Genomic DNA, 23321 nt, shown 5'->3' on the forward strand with positions numbered 1-23321 from the left:
CTGCGTGTCTCACTCAGACCTGCCCAGGCTGGGGAGAGAACCCAGGAGTCCTGGCTCCCGGCTTGGGGTGACATTCACGCAGTAGGAGTCTGATCCCAGGTTGGGCTCAGCAGGATGGCACCTGCTGCCGGCAACTGAGGTCTTCCCCTTCGGGTGCTGCAGAGGGGCCCCTTCACCGTGGCTGGCGTTTGGGGGGGGTCTCTCAGGGCCGGCCGGTGCCGGAGATCATAGCAGCACAGCTGGGGGAAGAGAGACATTTCAGGCTGGTCAAAGCAGGGGGCCGGGGCTCCTGGGGTCTCTCCCCAGCTCTGGGAGGGGAGTGGGGTCTACTGGTTAGAGCAGGGGAGCCAGGACTCAGGGGGGTGTCTGTGACGCTGGAGCCTGGATCCTGGTTGGTGGGGGGTGAATGGGGGTGTAAGTTGCACCCTGCTGACTCGCACTCACCCCGTCCACTGGCACGGGAACATGGCGTCTCTCCGAGTCCCGTCGGCTGGTGCGTCTCTGCGGCCGGGTGCGCTGGCGGGCCGGGGAGCGGCTCCGGCTCTTGGGGCTGCTGGTGCTGAGCTCCTCCGCTGGCCACAGGACAGGGAGGTTTGGGTTAGGGGGGCTCCTCGCTCCCGCCTGGGGACCCCGGGGTGCCAAGCGCTATGCAGGCCCACCTGCCACTCCCCTCCCAGAGCCAGGGAGAGGACCCAGGAGTCCTGGCTCCCAGCCCCCCCGCTCCAACCACCAGACCCCACTCCCCTCCCGGAGTGGAGGGAGGACCCAGGAGTCCTGGCTCCCCGCCGCCCCCCCTGCTCCAACCACCAGACCCCACTCCCCTCCCAGAGTGGAGGGAGGACCCAGGAGTCCTGGCTCCCAGCCCCCCCTGCTCCAACCACCAGACCCCACTCCCCTCCCAGAGTGGAGAGAGGACCCAGGAGTCCTGGCTCCCAGCCCCGCCCATGTAGCGCCCCCAGCACAGTGGGTCGCTCACCCCAGGGGGCTCCTCGTTCCGGCCGGGAGAGGGGCTCTGGGAAGCCCGAGTCGGCAAACTCGGCATTGTCCTGGCTGGGATCTGGGCCCCGCTGGGCCAGCAGGCGTTCTGCATGAGGGAGGGGGGCGTGGTTAGCCCATGCCTCACCCACATGCCCCTGCCCATCCAGATATGCCCCCCCCTCTTCCCCTAGCTCCACCTTCTTGCCCACTTAACCCCTCCCACCAAGCCTTAGCCCTGCCCATATTGTCATGCTCCCCCTTCCACTAGCTCCGCCCACTGCTTTCACACAGGGACTCCCCCATTCCCCTCCTCCTCTAGCCCCTCCCTCCCCTCTAGCCCCGCCCCCATACCTGTCTCCTGCAGGATGTGCTGCATCTGGGCCCGGGTCTCCTGCAGCCCCCGCAGCACTTCCCGGCTCTGCTGGGCCACGTCGCGGTAAGTGAGGACGCAATAGGCCAGGACAGCCAGCCCGGCGCCCACACACAGCCTGCGGCATAGCCCCACCCAGCTGGCAAGGGCCTCCTGGCAGAGGGGGACCTGTCAGAGCGAGGACCCCCGCTCTCCGCCCAGAGAACCCCGGCGTCCGGGCTCCCCACCCCACTGCCCGGGCTCCCCCGCTCTAATCTGCCAGAGCCTACTCCCCTCCCAGATCTGGGGAGAGAACCCTGGTGTCCTGGCTCCCAGCCCCGCCTGCTCCACCCCACCTGACCCCACTTTCCTCCCAGATCAGGGGAGAGGACCCAGGTGTCCTGGAGACCCAGTGACTGCTGAGCCCGGGGGAGGGAGGGTCTGAAGGAGGGGTCACCCCAGCTGGGGGTGTCTCGGGGGGGGGTGCCTGGCCGGTACCGTTGGATCGGAGCCGGCTTCAGTGTTCTCCAAGATGAGTCCACTGACCACACGCTCCAGGTAGACGTTGCCCCCAACCAGGCCCAGCAGGATCAACCTCAGGCAGAAGAAAAAGGGGATCACGGGAAGGGAAAGAGGGGACAGGCCCCAGCCCCATTCCCCACCCCCTTGGCCAGCCAGTCCCTGCCCTGGGGCCAGGTGGGAGCCAGCGCCCCCTAGAGGGGACAGGCCCCAGCCCCATTCCTCACCCCCCTGGCCAGCCAGTCCCTGCCCTGGGGCCAGGTGGGAGCTGGTGCCCCCCAGAGGGGACAGGGCCCTGCCCCATTCCCTGCCCCTACCTGGCCCCAGCAGTGCGCTGGCTGGAGGTGAGCAGCAGGGCGGCGCTGCCGGTCAGCAGGTGGTAGAGGAAGGAGCCCAGAGCTTGGGACTCCCCCACCAGGAAGCGGTGCAGGAAGCTGAGGCGGTTCACGATCTCGGCAAAGGCCAGGCGTTGCCGTCCGGCCGCCTCCTGCATGTCCCGAAAAGCCTCCCGGACACCTGCGGGGAGCCAGGGGCTGTCAGCAGCCGTGCTTCCCAAAGCCAGCAGAGAACCCAGGAGTCCTGGCTCCCAGCCCCCCCTGCTCTAACCACTAGACCCCACTCCCCTCCCAGAGCTGGGGAGAGACCCCAGGCATCTTGGCTTCCAGGGGCTGGGGTTACCCCTGGAGGAGTCCTGCAGTGTCTGTCTCAGCAGCTCCCCATGGCGGAGGATCTCCTCCTGGGATCGCAGGGTGGCCTCTTGTGCCCGCGCTGACTGCTCTGCCAGCTGGTTGGTCTCTTCCAGCCGCTCAGCTACGCCCTCCGAACTGGCTACCAGCCTGGGGGCGGAGGGGGAAGGGGCGTCAGCACCAAAGCGGGGCCTTGATCCTGCCCCATGCCCCCAACCCAGGCAGTGTGCTACTTATCCACACAGACAGCACTGCCCATTAGCCCCACTCTGTGAGCAACGGGCTCAGGCCCTCTGCAGACTCAGGCAGCTTCCGGCACGCTCGGTTCACACCTGTGAGCAATGGGCTCAGGCTCTTGGCAGCTTTTCTACCCGACCGCGAGAGCTAGAAACGTACCTGCTGTTTTCTGCCCGAGATCTGAGATTCTGGCGCAATCCCTCGACTCCTGGAGCCAGGACCTCATGTAGACCTAGACACTGATGAACTCCACAGTCTGCAGGCCTGGGCTGGAGACTGGCCCACCTCCAGCTTCCCAAATGTGCAGGCCAGGCCCTGCTACACACAAAGCCCCTGCCCCATAGATGCTCCCCCGCACAGTCCCTTCCCATCCAACTCTGGTGGAAAAGATGTAGGGAAAGGCTCTGTATCCACACCCCATGCAGCCCCCTACTCCCCCAGCCCCTCCCCCCACATAGCCCCTCTCCCAATCTGCTCCCCAACAGCCCCCTCCCACCTAATGTTCTCCTTTGTTTTGGGAATGGGGGACACATCCTCATGTTCTGCTCAGACCCCGGCCTCTCTGCCAGCATCGGGGGGCTGACTAGGTGGGACTAGGGGGGCATCTGCCCTGCTAGAGACTCAGCGAACTCAGCACAGGATAGAAGCCAGCACCCGCTAGAAGGGAAAGGCCCTGTGTCCCATTCCCACCCCCCCGAGCCAGCCAGTTCCCACCCAGGGGCCAGATGGGAATGAGCGCCCCCTGGAGGGGACCCCGCCCCCCCGCTCACCTGTGCACGGTGCTCTCAGCTTGCTGCTGCCAGGCCTCGCTGCGAAGGAGGTAGCAGATGCTGTGGGCATGGGTGAAGAATTCAGTGTAGACCCCGAAGGCCACAGGGTCCATGTGCTGGGTGCAGGCCCGGACGGAGCTGCTGGCCTCGCAGCGAGGGAAGGGCCGGCCCGACCTGGCCAAGGGACAGCGGGGGTCTTAGCCAGGAACCCCTAGGCCACCATCCCCGGGGATAGAAATTAGGTGTCCGGGTTCCTAGGCCCCTGCTCTCACCCACCAGCCCCCACTTCCCTCCCAGAGCCAGAGAGAGAACCCAGGTGTCCTGGCTCTCAGCCCCCTCCTCCCAGCCTACTAACCCCACTTCCCTTCTATAGTCAGTGATAGAACCCAGGTGTCCGGCTCCCAGAGCCCCCACCCACATAGAGACAGAACCCAGGTGCCCCAGTTGCCCCTCTAGCTGGGGTCAGGACCCAGGCGTCCGGGCATCACCTCTGCAGGTGGCAGTGGGCGAAGGCCAGGGCGATGCGGCTTTGCTGCTCCTCTCCCAGCTGCTGGCAGCCCCCATCCAGCCTGCCCAGGGCCCCCGCCCAGCAGGCCCCCAGCTGTGGGTGCTGGGCCAGCATCTGGGCCTCCCGCAGCCGGGCACGGCCCTGGGCCAGCAGCCCTGGGTCTGGGGGAGCCAGGCCCTGGGGGGCAGGGTAGAGGCAGAGCATGAGGAGGAGAGCTGGGGGCAGCCCCATGGGGCTGGGGCTGGGGCTGCAGGGCCAGACAGGCCACTGGGGAGAGTCAGGAGAAAGGGTCAGTGGTGGGTGGGGCCACTGGGGATTAAACACTTTATCGGGGCGGGGCCACTGGGGGTCACACCCCTTCTCATTGGGGCAGGGCCACTGGAGTCATGCTTCTCCCATTGGGGGCAGGGCCTGAGGGGTTAAACCACTTATGGGGGCAGGGCTAATGGGGTTACACCCCTTCATATGGGGGGGTCACTGAGGGGCTAATGGAGTTACACCCCTTCATATGGGGGGGGTCACTGAGGCCACACCCTCTTCACATTGGAGGGCGGGGCTATACCCCTCATGGGGATAGGGTCACTGGGGTTACACCCCTTCTCATGGGGGGCTGGCCACTTGGGGTTACACCCTCTCATGGGGCAGGGCCCCTGAGACTTCTATGGAATCCACCCCCCTTTTCCTGGCGCAGATGGTACATTCTGTCTCAGCTTTTCCCTTTCCCCCGCCGGCCCCCGTAGCCCTCAGGGGCTGGCCCCTCCCTTTGCAGGAGGCGGGGTTGGGTCACAAGGCCTGTTGCCGCCAAGCGCTCGCCGCTTGGCTCGTGGAGCTTCAGCGCCATCTAGTGGCCCGGATGGACGTTGGCTTGTTTACTGCTGGAGGGCATGAAGCTAAGCAGGAGCCAGCGAGTTCAGGGCATGGAGGGGGTCCAGGGGAGATGCCAGCCCCTCCCCCCAAACTGTCCAGTCTCTCCTCATTAGTTTGCATGAGCCAGCTGCACCTTCGGGCCACTGCTGCTCTGGGACGAGAGTGGGGTCTTGTCGTTAAGGGGGGTGGGAGCCAGGACTCCTGGGTTCTCTCCCCCACTCAGGGAGGGGGGCTGGGAGCCAGGGTTCTGTTCTGTTCTCTCAGGGACCTTCCATCTACCTTAAATCTGTGTTTTAGCCTTCTTGGGAATTCCACCTTAAATTGCATGCTGGCCCTCAGGGGAGGGTCCACCTTACATCTGTGAGCTGGCCACCTGGGGAAATGCCATGTGAAATCTGCCAGCTGTGTGTGCACCAGATGGTGATCTTTCCCCTGAACCTCCTGAGCTGTGTTTGCCAGCTAGGACTCCCACCTTCAGCCAAGGGGCTGCCCAGCTGGGAAAATTCCCCCTTCAAGCCAAGATTCTCATAGAACTGTAGTTAGAATTGACCTTACAAATTAAATTACCTACACCCCATATCATGGGGGAACCATGCTGAACAGATGAATCACGCACAATTACATGGGAGAAAAATCCACGTTACATCAAAAACCCGTATCTATTCCACCTTAAATCATCACATGGCACTGGGGAAGGAAATCCAGCTTAATTTAAGGACTCATGTTCATTAATGGGGAGGTGGGATCCACCTTGATTCAGCAAGTGTTTTGGGCAGGGGGAGCTTCCACCTTCAATCCACAGTCCATGGCAGGTAGGGAGGATTCCACCTTTAATCCACGTGGTGGGGAAGGAGAATTCCCTGTGAACTCCACAAACTGCAGGAAACAGGGAGAAGGAGGATTCCACCTTAAATCCATGATCCGAAGGGGTGAGTGGAAGGAGGATTCCACCTTAAATCCACGACTGGAGGTGGGGAGGGGCAATTCCACCTTAAATCCACGATTGGAGGGGGGAGAGGGAGGATTCCACCTTAAATCCACAAGCCGTGGCCATGACCAGGGCCCAGGCGGCTGTGTCCTGCCCGGCTGCGGGGTCAGTCTCAGCAGCAGGACACGGGGCGGCCCCCACCCTGCCCAGGCCACGCCCCCTGGCCTCACGCCTCCAGCAGATGGGGGACCACGAAGGCGCCGTAGGCCCCGCCCAGCAGGGCCTGCACGTCGCCGCCCTTCACCAGCCAGCAGGGGGCCTGGTGGGCCGGCAGGGGCGAGTCCTTCAGCAGCTTGGTGACCCGCGTGGCCGGCACCGTGGCCCCGCCCCTCTGTAGCCGGGCGGGCTGCTCCCCGGCACCCGGCTGCAGTCGGATGGCCGCGTTCTGGAACTGACCTGCAGGGGGCGAGAGGGGACACAGGGTGAATGGGGGGAGACCCTGGCGGCCGGACAAGTGGGGCAGGGAAGGGGGGGCCCGGAGCCCCTTACCCAGCAGCCCGTGGGCCTGGGCCGAGAGCCCGCTGCCGTCCAGCACGTAGAAGCCCAGGTGGTCTCTCTGCAGGCGGCTGGGGTGGCTGTACCGATGGCGCTGGACCACGAACTCCAGCCCGGCGCCCAGCCGCAGCGTCGCGTTGGCGCCCGGCCCCACCTGCACCCCCAGCCCGGGGCGGCTGACCCAAGCCGGGCGGCCGAAGGGCAGATCCAGGGCCCCCTCCCCCTGCAGCGCCACGCCCTGGAGCGTCACGGTGATCACGTAGTGGAGCGGGGGAGGCCCCACCAGCACGGTGATGGCGTCGAAGTAGGTGCGTGGCCGATCCGCCGTGCCCGGCCGTGGCGGGGCGCCAACCAGGTGGCCGTGGACTGACAGGCCTGCGGGGAGAGAGCGCAGGCCACGCTGCGGTCACTGAGCTGTCAGGGATCCCCGTCTCCTCCCCATCACTCGGCCCACCGTCCCCATGGCACCACGGCTGCCCCGGGACCTCCTCCTGGATCCCCCCGCTCGACCTCAGAGCCGGGGAGAGAACCCAGGCGTCCTGGCTCCCAGCCCCTCTGCTCTAACCACCAGCCCCGCTCCCCTCCCCGGGGCGCTGAGCTGCAGGGTGGGGGTCTCACCGCTGGGGGGGTCTGTCACCAGCTGGAGCACGTCTCCTGGGTGCCCATCCAGCGTAAAGCACAGCGTCTCAGCGGAGCCGGGCAGTCGTGCCACGAAGTGAGGGTCTCCATCCACTGCAAGGCAGAACAAGGGGTGGAGTAAGGGGGGGAACCAGGCTGCCCCCTCCCCCAAACATCACCTGGGTGTCTGGGCAGCCTTACCTGAGGAGGAGAAAGTGAAGAATCTGGCACCAGCCAGGTCTGCCATGCCATCTAAGGGCGGGGGAAGAAGAGAGGGTTACAGCCAGTTGGGTGATGGAGCTTTCCCCCCCACCCCGATCCTTGGGCATCCTCTTCTCTCTCCAAAGCACCATGGGCACCCGCTGGCCAGGCCTGGCAGAGCCCAGAGCGACCATGACGGGCAGCGGCTGAGAGCCAACAGGAAACTGCCAAGTCTCCCCCTGCCCTCAGCCAGGCCCAGACCTGAAACATACCTGTGTCACCGTCCCGTTCCTCTGACAGGTCTGGAAGGGAAAGGCAGAGTCAGGGTGGGGGTGTGAGGCCATCTGGCAGTCAATGGCAAAGCTGACTCGCTTAGCATGAGAGGCTGGATGCTGGCACCATGCCCCCGACCCTGGCTCCAGCCCACTCATAGTGGCTGCAGAATGTCAGCGGTCAGTTTTAAAAAATATTCAGTTTCTAGCTCTCATGGTTGGGGAGCAAAGGTGGAAAATGGGACCAGTGCCTGCCTGAGTCTGCAGAGAGCCTGAACCAATTGCTAAGTGATGTCCTGGAGGGTTGGGGTGTCATCTCAGTGCCCCACCCCTTAATCCCTGCCTTGCCCCTTCAGGCTTCAGTGCAGCTGTGTGTGGCAGGGAAAAGGACCTGCCCAGTTCTCAGCAGGCCTTGCTCACAGCCCCCAGGAACTACAACTTCCAGAACTCCTGGTCTTAAAGAGCTAGGCCGAGTGGGATTTCCCTTAAGGGCCAGCGTGCTGGTAGACCCCTCCCCACAACCTGCCTGGCTACCCCACCCAGGAGAGAGCGCGTGGGCCAGGTTGTGGGGTTACCTGAGTAGTCTTCATAATCCAGGACACCTGTAGGGAGAGAGAGACAGAATGAACATCCATGCAATTCTGGGAGGGGGGATCCCGGCAGTCGGGGAGGCAGGCGGCGGGGGAGCACAGGCCAGGGGGGATCAGGCTGAGATCCCAGTGGGTAAGGAGGGGGCAGCATGAGGAGCACAGGCCAGGGGGGAGTCGGGGAGGGATCCCGGCCATGGGAGAGGTGGGCGGCTTGGGGAGCATGGGCTGGGGGGGATGGGATCCCCACCCTTCTCTCCTTTGGCCACCACAAAGCTGTACACGGCCGGCGGGTGGCGGGACTCCACGGATTCCTCGGCCGTGTCCTTTGCCGACAGCAGTTCTGACTCTGCTGGCGGCAACAGCAGCAGCCACTGGCTGAGGTCGGCGGCAGGTGGGATGGATCCCACGGCGCCCGGCGTGCCCCGGGAGCCCTCGGACTCCGCCCTGTGGTGGGGGGCAGCCGTGCTGTTGCCAGTCCAGGCGTCTGTGATAGTCCGGACCGTGGGAGCCGCTGTGCCCCACGAGAAGGGGGCCCTCTCTGTTCTGAGATGTGGCTGGCGCTTGGTGGCCAGTTCCGGGGGCGTCTCCTGCTGGCCGGAAGGGGGTGCCGTGGCTGATCCTGGGCTCGGCGGCAGATGAGCTGTGGCCCTGGGGTTCCCAGCTTTGGGTGTTTTACTGGGTGTGGCTCTGGCTGCCTTGGTGACACCGTGGGCTGTGGGAGGAGCTGGCGTGGCCGTGGCCGTGCCAGGTGCCGGTGTGGCTCGGGCTAGTTTGGAGGTGCCCTGGGACGTGGCAGGTGCTCCTGGGACGGGCACGGCTCTGGCTAGGTTGGGGAGGCCTGCAGCAGCTTTGGTGCCACTCCCAGGCAGCGAGGTGGATGTGGCCCCCAGAGCGGGCATGACTCTGGAAGCTTTGCTGGCACGGTGGGCCGCCATGGTGGCCAGGGATGTAACAGGAGCCCCTGGCGTGGCCCGAGCCGAGGCACTCTCCTCCTCCTCTTCTGGCTTGACCACCACCAGTGAGGTGACGGGCGTGACAAAGTTATACTTCAGCGAGAGGTTGGTGGCCTTTTCAGTGAGCAGCCGGCGCGCAGCAGTGTCGTTGGAGTGGAACCGGGCCCGGAGCTGCTCCTGGATGGTGAAGTAGGCCCAGAGGCGCTGGACGAATTGCCCGATCTGCCCCAGGTCTGGAGAGCAGCCGAACGGGGCGGCCTCCGTGGCGTTGGCCGAGATATCGTTCTCCAGGCTCAGCGGCCCGACGTGCCCATGGCCTGCAGCCTGGACGTGCAGCTCATTGGCCCCCGGGGCCAGCCGTCCGGCCACCACCAGCTCAGCGCCCCGGAAGTAGTGGGGGAAGAGGTTGCGGGTGAGGTCTGCGCCGTCGCGGTAGGAGAGGGCCACGTCGGACAGCAGCGGGCTAGCGATCTCGTCGTAGAAGCCGGCGAGCTGCAGGGCGGCATCGGCGTCCTCGTAGATGCGCCGGGCGATGCCCCGGTTCTCCAGCGCCAGGCGCCGCAGCAGCCCATAGTCAGCATCGTCCCCAAAGGCCAGGCCAAACAGGGAGACGGAGCCGCCCAGCGCCTGCCGGGCATTGGCCAGGATGCGAGTGCCTGAGGTCACGCCCGCCGTGGGCTCCCCGTCCGTCAGGAAGATGAGCAGTGGGATCTGACGGGGGGATGGCTCCGGCGGGCTCTGGATCAGCACCGAGGCGGCCTCCAACATGGCTTTGTTGATGTCGGTCCCTGAGGAGGAAAAAGGCAGAAGGATCTGGATTTGCAACCTTGCATTGAACCCCACTCCCCGAGTCAGGGAGAGAACCCAGGCGTCCTGGCTCCCAGCCCCCCTGCTCTAACCACTAGACCCCCTCCCCTCCCAGAGCTGGGGAGAGAACCCGGGGTCCTGGCTCCCAGCCTCCTCTGCTCTAACCACTAGACACCATCCCCCTCCCAGAGCCATAGAGAGAACCCAGGAGTCCTGGCTCCCAGCCCCCCTGCTCTAAGCACTAGACCAGTGGTTTTCAAACTGTGAGTTGGGATCCCAAAGTGGGTCACGCCCCCCCCTTTGAATGGGGTCATCAGGGCATCAGGGTGGGGGAGCTTGGGCTTTGGCCCCCATGCCCAGAGTGGGGGGGCTTGGGTAGACTCAGGGTTTGGTCCCCCCTCCTAGGGTTGTGCAGTAATTTTTGTTGTCAGAAGAGAGTGGTGGTACAATTAAGTTTGAGAACCCCGCACTAGACCCCATTCCTCTCCCAGAGCCAGGGAGAGAAGCCAGGAGTCCTGGCTCCCAGCCCTCCCCCACCCCGACACCCCTCTAGCCCACCCAACCCCACTCCTTCTACTGATTTGTGCTCCACTGTGTTATGATAATTTCTAATACAGTACAATTTCTGCATCCTGTGGGGAGTGGGGCAGGAGCCCTGGCTGTGGGGGGGGAACTCCTAGGGGGCACTGTGGGGAGCGGGGCAGGAGCCCCAGCTGCAGGAGCCCCCCCGCAGTGACTCACATCCATCAGCTTCCATCCTGTGGACGTAGTCCTTGGCGGTGCGGACATTGTGGGCCGTGGCCGGGATGGAGCGCCCGGCCTTCCACACGTGGACGGTGTCGGAGAAGGTGATGATGTTGAAGCAGTCGTCCGGGTGGAGGTCGCTCAGGATGATGTGCATGGCCTTCTTGGTCTGGAGGCAGAAACGCAGCATGGCTGACCCTGCTTGGGGGACATCTGGGGGGTGGGGAGGTGGGGGGCAGGGCGGGATTGGAGGGACAGGGTGGAAGGGGTGGATTTCAGTGAGGGTTTCAACGGGGAAAGGGGGCACCAATCGGTCTGGCTCCGTCGTTTCGTTTCATCGTGGGGTGGCGTTACACTGATCTGCGTTACGTGTGCTATGCGATACACAAACACATACTAATGTGTATGGGGGACACCCTCACACCCAGAATTCTACCTAGAGAGAGAGAATTCGCTCTGTACCATAGACACCCTCAGTTTCCATTACAGAAACTGAGGCCGGACGAGTTGCATCCGAGAGTGCTAAATGAATTGGCGGCTGTGACTGCAGAGCCATTGGCCATTATCTTTGAAAACTCGTGGCGAACGGGGGAAGTCCCGGACGACTGGAAAAAGGCTAATGTAGTGCCAATCTTTAAAAAAGGGAAGAAGGAGGATCCTGGGAACTACAGGCCGGTCAGCCTCACCTCAGTCCCCGGAAAAATCATGGAGCAGGTCCTCAAGGAATCAATCCTGAAGCACTTACATGAGAGGAAAGTGATCAGGAACAGTCAGCATGGATTCACCAAGGGAAGGTCATGCCTGACTAATCTAATCGCCTTCTATGATGAGATTACTGGTTCTGTGGATGAAGGGAAAGCAGGGGATGTATTGTTTCTTGACTTTAGCAAAGCTTTTGACACGGTCTCCCACAGTATTCTTGTCAGCAAGTTAAAGAAGTATGGGCTGGATGAATGCACTATAAGGTGGGTAGAAAGTTGGCTAGACTGTCGGGCTCAACGGTAGTGATCAATGGCTCCATGTCTAGTTGGCAGCCGGTGTCAAGTGGAGTGCCCCAGGGGTCGGTCCTGGGGCTGGTTTTGTTCAATATCTTCATAAATGATCTGGAGGATGGTGTGGATTGCACCCTCAGCAAATTTGCGGATGATACTAAACTGGGAGGAGTGGTAGATACGCTGGAGGGCAGGGATAGGATACAGAGGGACCTAGACAAATTGGAGGATTGGGCCAAAAGAAATCTGATGAGGTTCAATAAGGATAAGTGCAGGGTCCTGCACTTAGGACGGAAGAACTCAATGCACAGCTACAGACTAGGGACCGAATGGCTAGGCAGCAGTTCTGCGGAAAAGGACCTAGGGGTGACAGTGGACGAGAAGCTGGATATGAGTCAGCAGTGTGCCCTTGTTGCCAAGAAGGCCAATGGCATTTTGGGATGTATAAGTAGGGGCATAGCGAGCAGATCGAGGGACGTGATCGTCCCCCTCTATTCGACATTGGTGAGGCCTCATCTGGAGTACTGTGTCCAGTTTTGGGCCCCGCACTACAAGAAGGATGTGGATAAATTGGAAAGAGTCCAGCGAAGGGCAACAAAAATGATTAGGGGTCTGGAACACATGACTTATGAGGAGAGGCTGAGGGAACTGGGATTGTTTAGTCTGCAGAAGAGAAGAATGAGGGGGGATTTGATAGCTGCTTTCAACTACCTGAGAGGTGGTTCCAGAGAGGATGGTTCTAGACTATTCTCGGTGGTAGAAGAGGACAGGACAAGGAGTAATGGTCTCAAGTTGCAGTGGGGGAGGTTTAGGTTGGATATTAGGAAAAACTTTTTCACTAGGAGGGTGGTGAAACACTGGAATGCGTTACCTAGGGAGGTGGTAGAATCTTCTTCCTTAGAAGTTTTTAAGGTCAGGCTTGACAAAGCCCTGGCTGGGATGATTTAATTGGGGATTGGTCCTGCTTTAGAGCAGGGGGTTGGACTAGATGACCTCCTGAGGTCCCTTCCAACCCTGATATTCTATGATTCTATGAAAACAGGAGAGGCTATATACATTTTATTTACAGAGTGACACCTAATCTGTGCATATCAAATACCCCTATAATTAGATCCATTATAATGGGATAGTCACATTTTATGTATATGAGCGGATGCAGATCTACAATTCTAGCACGTTACATTCACTTATGTCCTGGGTATGTTATATCTCACATATGCACATACATCGACACAGTGTTGTAGCCACCACGTCGGTCCCAGGATATCAGAGACACACGATGGGCGAGGCCCTATCTTTTATTGGACCAACTTTGGTTGGGGAGAGAGACGAGCTTTCAAAGAAGTTGTTCCAATAAAAGATAAGACTCACCCACCTTGTTGCTCTGACACACACGAGCACAGTCTTGTTTTCCTACAAGGTATCACTGACTCTACAGACCCCATGTTCTGTTTTATTTTGGCTGACTTTCAACCCATTTCGTTCAAGCATGCACATCCATCTCTGAACAGTCTTCCGGTTCCTCTTTGCCACACGAGCCCACCATCATCTGCGAAAGGGACGCAGCAGGGTGCCATCCTCTGGATGCATCGAGCACCAAAAAGTGCATCGTGCCAAGCCCCGACGTACTCCCCCTCTAGCTCGACATGGTTCAGTTTCTGCAGCACCACGGCAGCATTCTGGAGGAATCAGATGTAGTCTTCAGGGATTGGTTTCCTTCTCCTGCACCACTAGATGACTCCCCTCGGAACGCGGTCATAAGTGTTCTCAAGAGCGATGAGTACCACGTGCAGGGTATGTCTCTTCTTTCTCTCCCTTTTCCCCCCAATCTTAGTGCAAAGCCAGCGTCCATCGTTGACTCACCTGGCGTGAATCCAAATTGATTATCACTGCCCTTTACCACTCTCTTCGTAGTCACTTATCAATAACTTTCTCCCAGATCTTCATCATGAGGTCTATGAGTTCACCACAGTCTTGTATGTCTCCTTTTCTCGTAAATATTGGTAGGAATGTGGACGTCCTCCAGGCAGCAGGCATCTTCTCAGTCCTGATGCCATTAAACGGCTGTGCCAATAAAAGCAGTCGTACGTGCCCCAGCACTTCCATACTTCTGCTGATCTGCTGCTATTTTTCCTGGTGCTCAAAGCTTGTGCCACTTCTTCTTCCAGGACTGGTGCCGCCAGCCCCTAGGGTGACTTACAAGGTTTAGAAAACCTGACCTCTGAGGAGCAATTACAAAAACTGGAGAAAAGACGACTGAGGGGGGACCTGATAAGTCTTCAGATCGGTTCCGGTCTGTTATAAAGAGGACGCTGATCAATTGTTCTTCATGTCCACTGAAGGTAGGACAAGAAGCAATGGGCTTAATCTGCAGGCAGGGAGATTTATATTAAATAGTAGGAAAATGTTTCCAACTCTAAGGGTAGGTAAGTTCTGGAACAGGCGTCCGAGGGAGGCTGTGGACCCCGACACTGGAGGTTTTTAAGGACAGGCTGGACAAACCCTTGCCAGGGATGGTCTAGGTTTACTTGGTCCTGCCTCAGTGCAGGGGGCTGGACTTGGTGACTTCCTAAGGTCCCTTCCAGCCCAGCATTTCTGTGATTCTACGGTTCTCTTGGGTTCTCTTCATTCATAAGACTTTCAAAATAATTTCTCCACCCTTCTATAATCTGTTTCTCATTGATTAACATATTTCTGGTTTCATCTTTAATGACTTTGATCTCACCAGTGTCTTTAGTTCTCTTACTGGGGGGCTTTGCCAGTCTGTGTATTTTTCTCTCATCCTCCTGTTTCAAGATGGGTATATAAGCCTTCCACAGCCTTAGCGTTAGCAGCTGCCACCTCTTTCTTCAATATCCTTTTGGCTTTTTTCCACTACTGAAAAATCCTGCGGTTGGAGCATTGCTTGTCACAGTTTTAAACACCTTTTCTTTTCCTCCACGGCCTCTTGAACTTCCTCATTTCACCAAAAAATCTCACTGGGGAAAAGGAGTCTTGTTTTCGTTTCACCAGGCAGGTACTCTATACATTCGCGATGTTTGCTTGCAATAGGATTCCACCCCGATACGTATTTTCTCTTAGTTTATATGGATTAGCGGATTTAACATAGTATATTGCTTCAACAATGATGAAACAAGCGTTTCAACAATGTTTCATTTTGACTTTATCCCTTCATTTCCTTTAGCCTTTTCTATTATTAGAACTCAGCAAATCCCTGATTTTTCACTTCAGAGGCTGAACCAAAAAAAAATTCAGGAAAAAAGGGTTCTGAGTTGAACGAAACATTTTGTTTTAATATTTCAGAATGAACAAACCCAGCTAAATTTCAAAACAAAACCTCAAAACACTTAAAAAGAAAAGGAGTACTTGTGGCACCTTAGAGACTAACCAATTTAGTGAAGTGAGCTGTAGCTCACGAAAGCTTATGCTCAAATAAATTGGTTAGTCTCTAAGGTGCCACAAGTCCTCCTTTTCTTTTTGCGAATACAGACTAACACGGCTGTTACTCTGAAACCTGTCAAAACACTTAGTCGACTATTTTGCATTTTTTTCCCAGCTGAAACAATTGGCCGAATTTGGTCGCATCTTTCAAGAACTATTAAACCCAAACATTTCACCCACCTCTTACACTCATCTGAATGTGAAGAGTCAGATTCCTGGGTTTTTCATGCCTTTGTGATCTAGTTTGCCCTAGATCTAGATTTGCCCCCAAATCCTTCCTAGAGCGGAGCTGTCAGAAGAACCTCTGCCAGTGACGGAGAATCCAGCACAATCCTTGGTCACTTGTTCCAGTGGGTGATTCCCCTCCTATTTACACCTTATTTCCAGTCTGAATTTGTCCCGTTTCAACGTCCATCCACTGGATCTTGTTAGACCGTATAGAAATCGATGTCATACATAGAAATATGAGCTCTGTATTATGTTTATCCTCCACTGTGTTATACTGAAGATCTTAGATTGCTTCCACGCCATCAGATGCAAAGGACCCAGTGTTAACGCCTGGAATTTTTTCAGAATTTCCAGCCAGTGTCAAATTTCGAGATCTCAACTCCAAAAGAAAACGGAAATTTGGCATTTCAAACACGGAGCTGTTCAAACGCGGAGCTGACAGATTTGAGGGGGATGGAGCAGAGTGCTGGATTGGATAACTGTCTAAAGGAGCTGATGGATATGCAAATTAGACCATGGCTTCATCTGCATAGATGTTGACCCATGTCCTAGGAGGCCTGCTGTTGTGGGGGTGGGTGCTTCCTTTTCTGTCGCCCCACCTCAGATCTCCTGGCTGCCCCCTCCCCTCTGCTCAGATTCCCCCTCCCCACTGGTCTGGTCTATGGGCGATCTCCCCCTGGCATCTCCACCCTCTTACCTGCTTCATCTTGGTGCCATGCATGGAGCCGCTGATGTCAATGACAAACACCACATTCTTCTGCATGGGGGGCAGGCCACGGGGAGCGAAGTAGTGAACGAAGTAGCCGTTGTAGATCTGCCAGAGAGGAAAGGGTGCGGGGCCGAAGGGCTGAGGCTGCGGCTGCCCAGGGCACAGGTGTGGCAGCGAGAGGAACCCATAGGACAGGCAGCGGGTGCCTGTGTGCACCCTTCTGCCTGGGCATCCATCCCTCACCACGCACACTGTTCCCTCCCTGACTCCCCATACATACCCCTTCTCTCCCGCCCACAGCCCTCCATCCCTCGCCCCCCCCCTTCACCCCCAATGCCTCATCCATCCCCCCACACCATCCCCTCCCTGCTTCCCCATACACACTCCTTCCCTCCCGCCCACAGCCCTCCATCCCTCGCCCCCCCACCCTTCAACCCCAATGCCTCATCCATCCCCCCACACCATCCCCTCCCTGCTTCCCCATACACACTCCTTTCCTCCCGCCCACAGCCCACCATTCCCCGCACACACTGTCCCCTCCCAGCCTCCTTCTACACACCCCATCCCTCCTCCCTCACACCCTGTCCATCCATCCCCCCCATGCTCCATCCCTGCCTCCATCCCACACGTCCCATCTATCCCTCCCCCCCATACCCCTCCCTCCACCCCAGACGTGTCTATTTGCCCCCTTCCGCTGTGGGCTGTTCCCTGTTCTCTACTCCATGGCCCTCATTCCCCCCCCGGCCGTGAGGTCTCAGCTCCAGCCACCCCTCACCTGCACGTCCCCAGCCACATCTGGCATGGCCACGTCGTACTGCACCACGAAGTCCCCCAGGATGCCTGAGCTGGAGAAAGCCACCTGTTCCTGCGGGGTGGGGGTGAAGACAACCCAGGCGCAGTGGCTCCCCTTCTCCACCCGGGTGGATGGCGGCACATCGGCGTCCCCTGCGGAGAAGCCGTGGTCATCAGGGCTGGACGGAGGCTGGGAGACGGGGACCCCGTGGCACATGGGCCCCTGCCCTGAGAGTTCTCCCCACAGACCCGACCAACTCATTCCACCACCCCCAGCCCATCTCCCTCAATGTCCTGGAAGGAAACAGAAAATCCTCACTGGTGAAATGCCAAGACTGGAGGGGGTGGGACATAGGGAAGGGCCAGGTCATGGATACAGAGCAAGCTGGGTGGCCGCTGGGCGCAGGCGAACAGCGTGGCTCCGTGGAAATGCGTCCCTCTGGGAACAAGGCGTGCTGGCCCGCCTTACAGGCTGGGTGCCTCTCTCCTGGTAAGCAGCGACCTAGAAAAGACTTGGGGGTCGTGGGGGAGAATCAACGGAACAGGAATTCCCAGTGCGGCGCGGGGGCCCAAAGAGCTAACACTGTATAAACCGGGGACTCTTGAGCAGGAGCTTTCCCCTCTGGGGGTGCAACCGCTTCGGCTGGACTGCTGTGTCCAATCCTGCTGCCCACACTTCAAGCGGGAGGATGATAAATTGGGGAGGGATCAGAGGAGGGCCACGGGAACGATACAAGGGATAGGGAACCAGCCTGAGAGCAAGAGACTCCCAGAGCTCAATCTAGTTCGCGTCACAAAGAGAAGGCAAAGGGGTGCCCTGATCCCCGCTAGAAGTCCCTACACGGGGCACAAATATTTAACAACAGGCTCTTCGATCCAGCACAGGGCAGCCTAACCCAATCCAACAGCTGGACATTGAAGCGAGAAATTCAGAGAGGAAATCAGGTCTCAGTTTTAACAGTGAGAGTCAATAACCATGGGATTGGGTTCCCAAGGGTGTGCTGGATTCCCCAGCACGGGCGACTTTTCCATCAAAACAGGATCTCTTTTTTGTAAGCCCTGCTCTAGGTGTGATTTGGGGCAGCTCTCTGGCGTGTTACAAAGGAGGTCAGACGAGATGGTCACAACAAGCCCAGCTGTCCTCGAGATCTGTGACTCTAGATCGGGCAGGGTATTTCACGGGAGGTGTCTACAGAAAGCTCGTAACTCGTCAGGCCTCGGAACCGTTGCGAGACATTCGAACGGGTGACAGTTAAGGGCCAACATGTTCCTACTGAAAGCAGGTTGGCTGGGCTTGGAGGAGAAATGTATCAGCAGAGGGCGTTACTCATCAGCCAGTTGAGCTGCCTTGCTCCCTCCCAAAATTATCCCTGGCAAACTCCAGGCAAAATTATCCCAGGCAAAATCCCCCACATCGCCTAGCAGGGACCATCAGAGTCACCAGCCTGATCTCCTGCACATTGCAGGCTCAGGGCCTCCCCCACCCACGCCAGCAAGAAGCCAGAACCCCTGGCTGAGTTACTGGTGCCCTCAAATTTTGATGTCAAGACTTCAGATTACAGATAATCTTCCGTTTCCTCTAGTTTGAACTAGCCATTGAGCAGTGCCCCACGCCGCGGAGGGCGGCGAGAAACGCTCCAACTGACCTGGGGGGAAATCCCACTTGGTTAGCTAGGAGGGGGAGTGATCCATAAGTCTAGACCCAGGTTGGGGTTTCAGGATCTAGTTTGGTCCCCACTTATTTCCATCACTGGTTCTAGTTCACTCTTGAGTCTTACTTTAATGAACCTTTTTCAAGAAGTGCCCACATGTGGCCTGCGTTACATGGGGGGTGGGGGAAAGCTAGTAAACTGGAGCACGCTCCACCTAGGGGGCTGAGAATTGGGGATTTCAGAAGCGAGATAACGCAGGAGAACTCAGGGAGTGGGTGCACTATTGTTAAGCTGCCAGGCAAAGTTAGGGCTGGCCCAACCCAGATGGGAGTGCAAGAGTGGCTACCACCAGAAAGATTCCCTGTTGCTAGAGGCAGATGGCAACAAGGTGACTTGTATCCTGAGTAACCGGGGAACAGTCACAAACGCGCCAGGGCTCTTGGCCACTGAACTGCAGCAGAATCCCGGCTACCAGGTTGAAAAAAAAAAAAAAAAAAAGAAGAGTAAGTTTCTAGGTTACGGGGTTGAAGGAAAAGATTAAAAATGTGACAGATGCACCCATGCCTGCCTGAGTGTGCAGAGAGCCTGAGCCGACCGCTCACAGAGGTGTGAACCGTGTGTACCTCGCAAGGTGTTGGTGAGCAGGCGGCTGGTGCGGAGGGGCAGCACGTGGACGTAGTCGATGCCGGTGCGCTCCGAGATGCTCACCTCCACGGTGAGGTTCCCCACCACCTGCTGGGGACGCACACTCACGGCGTGCTGGTACTTGCCCAGATGCCGCTGCAGCAGCTCCTCGTAGCTCAGCTCGAAGGACACCTGGCTGCCGGCCGCCACGCTGGCGGAGACCCGGAACTTCTCTGTCTCCCGGTCCCTGGGGGCGGGGGGCAAAGCCAGGGATGGAACCCGGGAGTCCTGGCTCCCAGCCCTCACTCCTCTAACCCACTAGACCTCACTCAGAGCCGGGGAGAGAACCCAGGAGTCCTGGCTCCCAGTGCCCCGCTCTAGCCACTAGGTGCCAGGGTCTCACCTAGTGCCAACATGAGCCGCTGTCTGGCCCTGTCTCCGGGCCTCGTCGTACATTTTCTTGGCTTGATGCTTCTCTTTCACCTCAGCCACATAGAGTTTATTGTTGATGGCTCTAAGATGGAAGAGAGGGGGATTATGGGACATGGCCTTAAATCTGCCTGATAGTAACAGACAGTGGGGGTGGGTCTCCTTGATCAGACCTGGTTTTGGGGACCCTCCATCCCCATCCCATCCCTCCAACCATCTCTCCATTCCCATACCTTCCATCCTTCCCCAGATACTCCTCCATCCATCCCCATCCCCACCCTCCAACCACCCATACCCACTCCTCCATGCCTCCCTCCATCCCCATCCCCACCCCTTCAACCATCTCTCCATTCCCGTACCTTCCATCCTTCCCCAGATACTCCTCCATCCATCCCCATCCCCACCCTCCAACCACCCATACCCACTCCTCCATGCCTCCCTCCATCCCCATCCCTTCAACCATCTCTCCATTCCCATACCTTCCATCCTTCCCCACATACTCCTCCATCCATCCCCATCCCCACCCTCCAACCACCCATACCCATCCCTCCCTTCCTCCTCATTACCACCCCTCCATCCATCCCTTCAGCCACCCATCCCCACACACCCCTCTATCTAATCTCTCTCACTTGCACTCTCCTCCACTGCTCTGTCCCTTCCAGTCCCCCTCCATCCCTGGATCCCACGGAAATGCGTTTCCAAACCCCCTTCCCCTGCCATCCCCAAGGTGTGGGGGTGTGGCCGCAGGCTTTGCATGGCTGGGACCCATCCCAGTCTCACATGGTGAAGTTGGAGATGAAGGCCGAGCCGGGCAGGTCTAGTTCGAAGATGGCTTCCTTGGGCTCGGCGTGGGGGTTGCTCAGGTCAGTCCGAACACGGGTGGAGGCATAGCGGGACACAATGGTGGAGCGGATGGAGAAACTGGCCATGGTGAGCTGGGCACAGAAACAGGGATGTGTAGGAAGGTGACTCCAGAGAGCCTTGCCCTGCCCATGGCTGAAAGGGGGTGTGCCTGGAGGGCCTCATTCCAGAGTTGGGGAGAGAAGCCAGGTGTCCTGGCTCCCAGACACCCCCCCGGTGCCCCGCTCTAACGCACAAGAACTAAAAATTCATTCTTTCTATTGAAATCGAAGCTGACATTCTCCCGCCGCCCCAGGACTCCGGAAGCAGGCCCTTCCGCTATGACACCTGCCTGATCTCGCTCCTTTTTCCGAGCAAAATCCCCCCAGCCCCTGACGGAATTCTCTCCGTTGGTGCAAAATGGGAGATTCCTGGCTGCACTGGCTCTGGGCTCTGGGCCTGAGGCAGCAGCTGCGTGAGTCTGGGGCTCACCCAACGAAGCACGCTGAGGAGTGGCTGTGTTCCAGGGGGAGCCCTGCTTAGCTACACCGGAGACCCAGCGCCTCTGCCCCAGACCCCACCTGGGGTCCATCTCCATGGAATCAATGGGGCCAGACCCCAGCTGGGGTCAATTGGCCATAGCTCCATTAGAGTCAATGGGACCAGACCCCCAGCCGGTGTCCATCAGCCATAGCTCCATGGAATCAATGGGGCGAGATCCCCAGCTGGGGTCATAGAATCATAAAAGATCAGGGTTTGAAGAGACCTCAGGAGGTCATCTAGTCCAACCCCCTGCTCAAAGCAAGACCAACCCCAACTAAATCATCCCAGCCAGGACTTTGTCAAGCCGGGCCTTAAAAACCTCTAAGGATGGAGATCCCCCCACCTCCCTAGGCAACGCATTCCAGGGCTTCACCACCCTCCTAGTGAAATAGTGTTTCCTACTATCCAACCCAGACCTCCCACACTGCAACTTGAGACCATTGATCCTTGTTCTGTCATCTGCTACCACTGAGAACAGCCGAGCTCCATCCTCTTTCGAATCCCCCTTCAGGGAGTTGAAGGCTGCTATCAAATCTCCCCTCACTCTTCTCTTCTGCAGACTAAATAACCCCAGTTCCCTCAGCCTCTCCTCATAAGTCATCGGCCATACCTCCATTACAATCAATGGGGCCAGACCCCAGCTACACACCCGCTTCTCTTTCCATTGGCAGAAAGCTGTGGTTTTAATTTGTATTGGCTCTTTTCTCTCCTCCGCCCATCTTCAGCAATGCACACCCATATTACTGTAGCACCAGAAGGGCTCAATCAGGATCAGTCTTATGCTGCGCTTGGTGCTGGATAAACAGACAGAAAGATCCAGCATCTGCCTTACAATCTAGAGCAGGGGTGGCCAACCTGTGTCTCCGGGGCCACGTGCGGCTCTTCAGAAGTTAATATGCAGCTCCTTGTCTAGGCACCAACTCTGGGGCTGGAGCTATGGGCACCAACTTTCCAATGTGCCGGGGGGAGGGCTCACTGCTCAACCCCTGGCTCTGCCACAGGCCCTGCCCCCACTCCACCCCTTCCTGCCCCCTCCCCTGAGCCTGCAATCCCTCTCTCCTTCCCCCTCCTCCCCAGAGCCTCCTGCACGCCACGAAACAGCTGATCAGGAGGTGCAGGGAGGGAGGGGGAGATGCTGATCGGCAGGGCTGCCGGTGGGTGGGAGGTGCTGGGAATGGGGTGGGGGAGCTGATGGGGGGGCTGCTGACATATTACTGGTTTCAGAGTAGCAGCTGTGTTAGTCTGTATTCGCAAAAAGAACAGGAGGACTGGTGGCACCTTAGAGACTAACCCATTTATTTGAGCACAAGCTTCCGTGAGCTACAGCTCACTTCATCGGATGCATTCATCGAGCTGTAGCTCACGAAAGCTTACGCTCAAATAAATGTGTTAGTCTCTAAAGTGCCACAAGTCCTCCTGTTCTTTTGAAGTATTACTGTGGCTCTTTGGCAATGTACATCGGTAAATTCTAGCTCCTTCTCAGGCTCAGGTTGGCCACCCCTGATCTAGAGACAAGTGACCCCCAGGTGACCCAGCCCAACTGATGCAGACTTTAACCACAGGTGTTGCAACAAGAAGAGTTTTGACGAGGGGCAGGAGATGGGATCAGAATGGTTAGATGACTAGATTGGAATCAGAACACCTGGGTTCTCTCCCCGGCTCTGGAAGGGCAGTGGGGTCTAGTGGGTTAGAGCAGGGGGGCTGGGAGCCAGGACTCCTGGGTTCTCTCCCCGGCACTGGGAGGGCTGTGGGGTGTAGTGGGTTAGAGCAGGAATGCTGGGTGTCAGCACTCCCAGGTTCTAACCCTGGATCTGGGAGGGAAGTGGGTTCTAGTGGTTAGAGCAGAGAACGTGAGGTTCAATTGTGATTTGGAGATGACAACAAGGTCAGGGCTCCTGGGTATCACATCCTCTGCTGTAGCCACTAGACCCCAAAACTTAGCAAGGGGGGGAAAAATAAATGGCCTCACCTCTGGAATACGGGGGTGCCCGGTGTTGGGTAGAGGTTCCAGGCACATTAGGAGAGCAAAGGGAAGGAGCAGCAGCTGTCTCAGCATTGGCATGATGCGTCCCCACAGCTCCACCAAGAAGAACCAACCTCCGAGATCTCTTTTTTGGACGCACTTTTTAAAGCTTCATGGGTTTTTCTCCCCCCGCACCTCTCAATGCAGCATTCATGCGGACACAAGCTGTGATTGTCCGCCCCTCGGAGGCTGGAGGGAGGCCAGGCCTTCGCTCTCCCCTCCGTAAGATGAAATGAAAACAAAATGTTCAGGCGAGTCCGTGCCCTGGGTTAAAAAGGAAAAAAGGCAAGGAAGCCGGTGCAAGGGTCAACAGGAGCCAGAGCCCGGGAGCTGAAGAACGGGAGGCCAGCAAAAAAGGAGCTGGCTCTGCGTACCTGGCTGGGCTGAACTCCACGGCCAGGAATCAGCCTGGCTCAAGGGTTGCAGGTGCGATGGGTTTCCTTGGAGGAGCCACGGAGATTTTATC

General features: G+C 58.3%; 2 protein-coding genes across 4 annotated transcripts; both read right to left on the minus strand.

The window, feature by feature from the left end:
• Positions 1-66: 66 nt before the first annotated feature.
• On the minus strand, positions 67-6056 carry LOC144279158 (uncharacterized). Of its 3 annotated transcripts, none has more exons than XM_077840635.1 (8): positions 5665-6056; positions 3540-3713; positions 2164-2362; positions 1826-1922; positions 1330-1501; positions 977-1084; positions 445-572; positions 67-239 (listed from the first exon to the last, which is right to left on the minus strand). In XM_077840635.1, the coding sequence occupies exons 2-8, from the start codon at positions 3607-3609 to the stop codon at positions 75-77; spliced, it is 939 nt and encodes a 312-aa protein (XP_077696761.1). In that variant the 5' UTR covers positions 3610-3713; positions 5665-6056; the 3' UTR covers positions 67-74. The 3 variants fall into 3 exon arrangements, with proteins under 3 accessions (XP_077696761.1, XP_077696759.1, XP_077696760.1); XM_077840633.1 differs by lacking the exon at positions 5665-6056 and adding an exon at positions 4028-4226; XM_077840634.1 differs by lacking the exons at positions 1826-1922; positions 2164-2362; positions 5665-6056 and adding exons at positions 2525-2682; positions 4028-4283 and having other exon boundaries at positions 134-239.
• A 9-nt stretch (positions 6057-6065) lies between these two features.
• On the minus strand, positions 6066-22894 carry ITIH6 (inter-alpha-trypsin inhibitor heavy chain family member 6). Its single transcript, XM_077840605.1, has 15 exons — positions 22802-22894; positions 20230-20384; positions 19424-19534; positions 19020-19267; positions 16728-16897; positions 15941-16057; positions 10580-10751; positions 8976-9819; positions 8326-8897; positions 8064-8090; positions 7489-7518; positions 7217-7267; positions 7016-7129; positions 6392-6772; positions 6066-6298 (listed from the first exon to the last, which is right to left on the minus strand). Exons 1-15 carry the CDS (start codon positions 22892-22894, stop codon positions 6069-6071), a joined length of 3315 nt encoding a protein of 1104 aa, XP_077696731.1. The 3' UTR covers positions 6066-6068.
• Positions 22895-23321: the final 427 nt, after the last annotated feature.

The sequence above is a fragment of the Eretmochelys imbricata genome, chromosome 23 (assembly GCF_965152235.1).
Source record: "Eretmochelys imbricata isolate rEreImb1 chromosome 23, rEreImb1.hap1, whole genome shotgun sequence".
NCBI classification, from domain to species: Eukaryota; Metazoa; Chordata; order Testudines; family Cheloniidae; genus Eretmochelys; species Eretmochelys imbricata.

What these genes read in the sequence shown, in the direction of transcription:
- LOC144279158 (XM_077840633.1), bottom strand. Translation starts at nt 4,103, where the DNA reads ATGGGGGCTGCCAGCAGCTGGGAGAGGAGCAGCAAAGCCGCATCGCCC. An exon ending in GCTGAGAGCACCGTGCACAG is followed by an intron (nt 2,363 to 3,539) that starts GTGAGCGGGGGG and finishes GGCTCCCCGCAG; the next exon opens with GTGTCCGGGAGGCTTTTCGG. An exon ending in TTCCCGTGCCAGTGGACGGG is followed by an intron (nt 240 to 444) that starts GTGAGTGCGAGT and finishes CTCTTCCCCCAG; the next exon opens with CTGTGCTGCTATGATCTCCG.
- ITIH6 (XM_077840605.1), bottom strand. Translation starts at nt 22,894, where the DNA reads ATGCCAATGCTGAGACAGCTGCTGCTCCTTCCCTTTGCTCTCCTAATG. An exon ending in AGCAAAGCTTCCAGAGTCAT is followed by an intron (nt 8,898 to 8,975) that starts GCCCGCTCTGGG and finishes CAACCTAGCCAG; the next exon opens with AGCCGTGCCCGTCCCAGGAG. An exon ending in GGATTATGAAGACTACTCAG is followed by an intron (nt 7,519 to 8,063) that starts GTAACCCCACAA and finishes TTTCCCTTCCAG; the next exon opens with ACCTGTCAGAGGAACGGGAC.